The sequence below is a fragment of the Gavialis gangeticus genome, unplaced genomic scaffold (assembly GCF_001723915.1).
Source record: "Gavialis gangeticus isolate Ggan-Ray unplaced genomic scaffold, GavGan_comp1, whole genome shotgun sequence".
Taxonomy (NCBI): domain Eukaryota; kingdom Metazoa; phylum Chordata; order Crocodylia; family Gavialidae; genus Gavialis; species Gavialis gangeticus.
Genome location: NW_017729004.1, coordinates 61,206,582 through 61,213,752, shown reverse-complemented (window position 1 = coordinate 61,213,752; position 7,171 = coordinate 61,206,582). Strand labels below are relative to the sequence as shown.

Genomic DNA, 7,171 nt, shown 5'->3' with positions numbered 1-7,171 from the left:
CCCCCCCCCCCATCCCACCATGGGGAAGCCCTATATTCTGGGGGTGGGGCCGTGGCCACCCTAAATGTAGGTGTTGAACTGTCTGTGTTCTAGGACAGTGAAAGCAGAGCAGGGTGTCTCTATCATAGGTGTTTGGCTCACCCAATCTTAGTCCAAGGAGGAAAAAAAGGAAAAATCGCATAAAAGGATTTACTGTTCTACAGTGTTTAGTTTTGTGGTCTGCCAATTGTATCATAATAAATCACCATTAGTTAATTCTCTGTGAGCCAAATCCTGATCTCACTGAAGTCAGTGGTAGTTTTATGGAAAGTTTCCAGGCCAAAATTCCATTAATTTCTATGAAATTAGGATTAGGCTTTATTTGCTTTACCCACTCAACCTGTGTATTGCCAGCAATTGACACACACGTTGCTTTCAACACATTTCCGAGCTAGCGAAAGCATTACAGTTTTCTGTAATTGTAGTATATTCTTTCTTGTCTGTCTCTCTCTTACTACAACCACAGAAAGTGCCTAAAATGTTAGTCAGTCTAAAATACTGAGTGAGTTAAAATTCTACATGTTAAATGGTTAAACTAAAACATAAAGCCGTATTTTGGGGGGCTAGAGATTAACTAACATGTTTCTGCTACTGTTTCCTTATTTGCGTGTACAACAATAGGTGAAGAGTGGACCTCCATCTGCTTTTTTTTCCTTAGAGGTTGTGACAGCCTTCTGCTGATGTGCAGGAGAAGGATTCAGTGACTTAAAAATCTTTATCATCTGTAATTTCTGTTATTATTAAAAGGGACAGCAGATATTTCATACAAAGTGGCTTTGGCTTCTATCATAAAAGAGGAAAACCACTCTACCTATCAATCAAATAGATAGAGGTCAGATCAGTACAGGAATAGCAAAGGACTGAAAAGAGCAAGAACTGTTATAGTGATGTTTATCTAAAATAGTGAACTCCAAAAGAAATCCAAATGATATAAGGACCCAGTGTCTATCAGAGAGGCAAAAAAAAAAAAGAGGAAGGACAGAGAAAGGAAAGAGGAATGAGGAGAGAAAAAGAAGCATGGAGTCATAGCAAGAGGGAGAAATGATGTCAAAGGAGGATATTATAAATGCCATAATTGATATATCTCAATATGCATCTTCTCCCCAGCCCCCAAGTTTTTTCATTTAAAGTTATCTAAGCTGCTACTTGTAATTATCATAGGGTTGAGTTATTTAAGTCCTTCAATGTTTATGCTTATACTTATGATATCATAGAATTAGGTCCTTAAGATTGATAGATGAATAGGTAAGTTTACAAGGAAAAACATCAAAAAACATGATTGAATTACTAGGACCAATAAGCTGGCTACCCCCAGAGACAGCGCAACACGTGATAGTTATGCTCCTAAAAGTATAACAATGGAAGGACTTAAATAACTTAAACCTTTTATAATTACAAGTAGCAGCTTAGATAACTTTTACATGAAAGAACTTGGGAGATAGGGGAGGAGATTTCTTTTTCCAGTATTTTTTCAGGGCATGTTTAACAACCTAATACAGCAGCGTATTGCACATGAACATTTTTCTCCATTGCTGGTCCCACTGATTATATAACCTACTGTTACCTCACAGCAGAAGACATTTTCCTTTTAACTCATCTCGCAGGCACATATGGCTTTCTTGGTATTAAAATGAGTCAGTTCTGTGCCACTGTTGACTATAGAGTCTACATGTAGCATTTGACAAAACGCATCTTTGTTTATAGACAGCATTGCTGTTTCTCTTGCTAAGCAAGCTTCTGCTTGCTGAATACATCTTTATAAAGAGATAGAAAGAAAAAAATCCTTAGAAAAATATTTAAGGAATACAATTCAGAACATTTTATTTACAGGTGTTTTTTAATCAGCTGGAATTTTCAAAATTTAAATTAAAAAAAATTTTTTAAATTTATTTAAAAAAAATAGCTCAGGTTAACAGCATCCCATTAGATATTTCACTTGGGCCAGTAAATAAAATGAGGCTCTGAACTGCCAAATAGAAGGGGAGTGGAAAGTGCAGCATTTGTCAGACTTTAGCTACTTCAGTTATTTCCCCCACCCCCGCAGCGAAAATGTTAAATCCTCTTCACACACTCCTCCTTCACATGCATACACCTAACTGGGGCTTCTGTGGTAGCTACTAATTGAGGTGGAAAAAAATATTGACCATAGTTGGACGTAGGCAGAGTGCTCTTTAAGAGACGATGGAGGTTTGACAGTGCAGATGGAAAGCACATGATGGCCTGAGACTGGTCAGCAGATGCACTGTTTTCTCAAGGACATTGCTGGGTTGCAGAATTTAATTTCTAATTTCTATCAGAAGAAAGAAAAATATGAGCATAACACATGGGTGAGGCAAGTATATGACTCCTTTGAATGATACAAGTATTTCACTGAAAGCATCCAAGGGGTATGAGTTCATTAATTATTGTTGATTGACACTAATATAACTACATTATTGAATTTTAGGTTGGGCAGCTAACAGTGTTAGCCCTCCATCGATACCACAGCCAGCACAGAAATCAAACAGCTTGAATGTGAATGCCAACAAGACGCCTGTGAAAGGTGATACATTCATTATTTTGAGGGGGAAGAGGGATTCTGAATCACTTGCAATCACTAATCCAATCTTTGCAGTATTCCCAGTTACTCTACCACTTTATGATCTATTTCTTAATATTTACCTTCAGGAATCTTGTACATTAATTAAATACTTAATTATTAAGATTATATTCCAACATGGATAATTTGAATTATGTAAGTATATTTATTTGATTGTTTTAATGCTGGTGGAATGTAATGAACAATCATTTAGGTTCTGATTGTAGAGTAAAACCACTGGATTTCTTCCACTGTAAAATTCAGGGCCGTAGAGTTGCCTCTGCATTTGACCTGAACCCTGCTTGTTTTGAACATCAGAGAGGATAGCGAGGCTGAAGCGTGATACATTTTTATGATGTAAATGGTATACACCACACAACTATTGATCTGATTGAAATATAGTTTACTTGTTACCACCTGGCCCTGCAAAGCAAAGGGTGCTACAAAACTCCCATTGGTTTTGCACGGGAATTTCTAACAGATGGAGTCGAGTGCGAGTGAAAAGCTCACTGTTTGTGTAAACTCATCTTGCATGCACAACAGGCAGAATCCTATTTGACTTTTCTCGCCCAAATAGCACTTCCTCCACCATGTAACTGCCATGTTTGGCACTTAAGCACAATTTGAATTCTCATTTCTTGTGCAGGGTGGGTGCATAAGCATCAGCCTGGCTACCACACATGCTTGGCTGGCTGGACTCTGGCTGGGCAGGTACAGGACTGCCTATATGAGCATGAGTTCCAAAATTGTGGCCTACCAAAAACAGAGAGCAGGGGAGCCTGGCTATGTGTTGGTCCAGTATCCAAGTGGTTAGGGCACTCACCCAGGAAATGGGCAACTGAGGTTGTAGGGCATGTCCCCATCCAGAGGGGGATTGAACCTGCATCTATAATTTCTCAGCATAGCGCTTCTAACACCAGGCCACAGAGTACAAATTATCCAGGCGTCTCTGCAGCGCTTCTTTTGAAGCTGAGCCACTGTGCCTGTCATTTACTGTACACTGGATAAAATGGATGGAGAACAGTAGGGAAGTGTTTACCCCATCAGGAACAAGAATCAAAACCAAAACCCAGGGCCCTTCACCTTCCAGAGTGGCATCCATCTCACCAGGCCACTGGCTTCTTCTCTGCCTCTAGGCCCCACATATTGTCCACTCTTGGCTGCCCAGAAAGGCCAGCTTCAAAAGGAGTGGTGCCTAACCTCTGGACTGGTGGCTAAAGTGGTGTTCTGGCAGCTGGAGTAAGAGAGGCTCAGATCTCCTTGAGGGGAGCTGCAGAACCTGGACCGCAGAGAATGCTCTAACCACTAGACAGTCAGGTGGAGATATGGGAGAGCCTTTCTCCACCTCCACAATCCTGGCACCCACTAAACATTGTGGTTTGGCCCATCTACAGTTTTGTGACTTACACTTTTCCACATTTTCTGTACCTGCCCAGCCAGAGTGTGACCTACTGCACATGCTCAGTGGCCAACTGGATGCCTGTGTATGCCCATTGCACATAGAATAAGATCACAAAGTATGTGGGAGTACCAAAAGTGGCAGCTCTGCAGCTGGGTAAGTGCCATTTAGGCACATGAAGTGAAACAGCTACTGAGCCAATACATAGACAGGCTCCCTCTAAGAGCTCTGATGCAGAAGAGATTAGCAATGGACTATCTTGTATACATTTTTGTTTCCTTGTGCAAATGATTTTTCTCCATATTCAGATGGGGTTGACATTTATTTTAGAAATTGTTATGAGTGGGTGGAGAGGATGCAATTGTGATAATTGCATTAGAAAATTGCATGTATATAACACTGCCTCATTCACTTCATTAAGCTAAAGGCTATACCCATATTTATGAAGGCAGCAAGGAGATTTTACTTTTCTGACAGTGGGCAAAGTCTTCCTCTGTAGAGCTCTGTGTTCATAAATTGTTTCATGAGCCAAGACTGTCTCCATTCAAACTCCAGGAAGGCAATACTTCCCATTGTGAGGAAGTATCTTATTTCATAAAGAAGAAGAAGTACATCTGGGCTGACTCCATAGGTTGCCAAATACAATAAGTTGAGTACAGAATCAGAAATACAATTTCCTTCTCCATTCAGGAATTCATCCTAAGAAAAAGTACAAACAGTCTGACAGCAGCAAGAACCAAAAATATTGTCCTGTGCTACAAAATGTGCGAACTGTCATCCAGAATCTTTTCTCCTTTTTCTGACTAAGCTAACTGAGGAGGAAACAGAAAGTCAGTCTTCACTGCCAGTATTCTGGATCGCGTGCTCTGAGCTTTCAGACCAGGGCATGGAAGTGAGGCAATACTTATTCTAGTAGAAGACTTCATATTGGTCATTGGTAAAAAAAAAATGCTTCACTGGGCTTTCTGCTCCATCTCTCATAAATGAGACCACTGATAACCAGTTACTCTTGCACCATCTACACAAGACATCATGGATGAATTAAACAACTCTGAAATGGCCTGGCTCCCTCCTTTAAGGTTGACCTTAGAAGGTCATCAAAGATGCAAGTTATTCTTTTGGGTGAGGGAAGGGTTTCTTTGGATTCTTGCATGCTATTTGATACTGGAATAGGGAAAATGATACACTTTCCTTTGCAGCCCCAGATGTACACTTGGCTATAAGAATCATAACATATGTGAGTTCCAGGCTTGTTTACTGCAATTGATTCTATCTAAAAATGAAGCTGCTAACCCTGAAAAGATGCAACTGGTACAAAATGCAGCAGTCTGTAACTACAAAAGCCCAGGTTTCTGTGAACACTTTTGCTCAAACCGTCTCCCAGAAAGAAAGAATGTAATTCAAGAGCTCTCTTCCAGTATTCAAGGCCCACGTGAGTTGTCCCTGGCTCCTCCTTTCTCTCCACAACTATGATCTTCATCCAAGCTCCATTTCAGGAGAACAAAGATCATAGGCTTAGTGGGGAAGGGAAGGGAAGGGAAGGAAAGAGCTTTCATAGGAATTGGAACCAGGCTCAAGTATTCACTCCCATACAACATGTGATTAAACTGTGGGACTGACCGTGCCAACATCTGAATGCAAAATTCACTTCTTCTACTTAACTTTCCTTCATGCACAAATAAGCAAACAAAACATGTATGAAGTAGTTGAGCGATTTCTCCAATAGGCAAGAAAGAGATTATTTCTATTGGTAAATAATTGGGAAATGATCAGACACTTACCATGCTGGAGTGCATGTAACTACAAATGCTACAGGCATTTTTACAGGATAGGATGTTTCATTTTCTGAAGGTACTGTGTTATAATGTAATTCATTGCCCTGTTTTTGCTAGAGATTTGCTGTTTCAGTAGTTAAACAATGCTGATGGCATTTGATTAGACCTGTCACTTTTCAGCTATTTTGAGCATAACTCAAGCAGAACTCTGAATCTTTTTCCTGAACTTTTTTTCCCAGAACCTGCAAAGAATCCGAAAGATCTCACTGCTTGGTTCAGTCTTTTTGCTGACCTTGACCCACTATCCAATCCTGATGCAGTTGGGAAAACAGATAAAGAACATGAATTGCTCAATGCATGAGTCTGCTGCCTATGGTAACTCACATTCCTTCATTCATCAACACTATTTTTGGGTTTAGAAGACTAAAACAAAATCAGTATGCTGTTGTGAAAGTATGAAGTACATGCCATTATAATAAAACTAAAGGGATTTAGCCCCCTTTTCTATAGGTACAATTATTTGCTCTTGTTTTGTATAAAGAGTTTGCATTTATTTTCTATGTGGACTTACAAAATGAAATTAAAATTTAGGGCAGATTTCTTGCCATATTAGCATACCTGCTGAAACACTGTCTTTGCCTGAGGTGATACAGAGCTAATGCTAGAGTGAAATACAAATTACAGACCTATTTTTTTATAATGTTTCTGGTGTAAATCAAAAAAAAATCATGTAATGAAAGAAGCTGCATGAGTCCAATAACTATTGTATATATATTACTGCTGTGTTGAGATGTCAACTAAATTTGTTTTGTTAGTATTCATAGTGAAAAATTCCTGCTGGGGCCAACTACTGAAAGATTATATTTGGGTCTCTTGAGCTGTGGTATTCATGCTCTCTCTGATCTAAATTATTAGACAAACTGTACTACACAAGACCAAAAATACTGCCAGACTGCATCCTTTCTGAATTTTCCATTGCACCAACAGAATTTGCACATGCACAGCAAAAGTTTGGTACCACTACTGCTTATTACATGCCTTTAATGCCTTCAGGTTTTCTGTTCAGAACATTTGTCATCAAACTTATTTCAGAAGCATGTGTTTCTTGTTCTGGTGTGACACTAACTCTTTAATAAAATGATTTTGACAAAATGGGAGACATACTGATGACCTTTTTTCTCCACCTGGAGCATTGGTGTGACATTGCTAAAAGGGGATGCATCATGAAGCTGAAGATGAATTATGACCAGTTTCCAGACAGGACCTAATAATTCAGCTCTCTGCCTCCAGTTATTTTAGAAAAATAATGTGGGAGGATGGCAAAACAGCCCTATGCTCACTCGGTGTCTTTTCTCCTCCCTCACCTTCTTTTGTGAGAGA

At 39.5% G+C, this 7,171-nt stretch overlaps 1 protein-coding gene across 5 annotated transcripts in view; it reads left to right on the top strand.

Annotated features, from left to right (window-relative positions):
• The window catches only part of ICA1 (islet cell autoantigen 1), a 159,000-nt gene extending 152,052 nt beyond the window's left edge, over positions 1-6,948 (top strand). For all 5 annotated transcript variants that reach the window (XM_019508477.1, XM_019508475.1, XM_019508476.1 and 2 more), the window contains 2 exons: positions 2,486-2,581; positions 6,031-6,948. In XM_019508477.1, coding sequence (XP_019364022.1) covers positions 2,486-2,581; positions 6,031-6,152 — 218 coding nt within the window. In that variant the 3' untranslated portion in view covers positions 6,153-6,948. The remainder of the gene's footprint in view (positions 1-2,485; positions 2,582-6,030) is intronic.
• Positions 6,949-7,171: the final 223 nt, after the last annotated feature.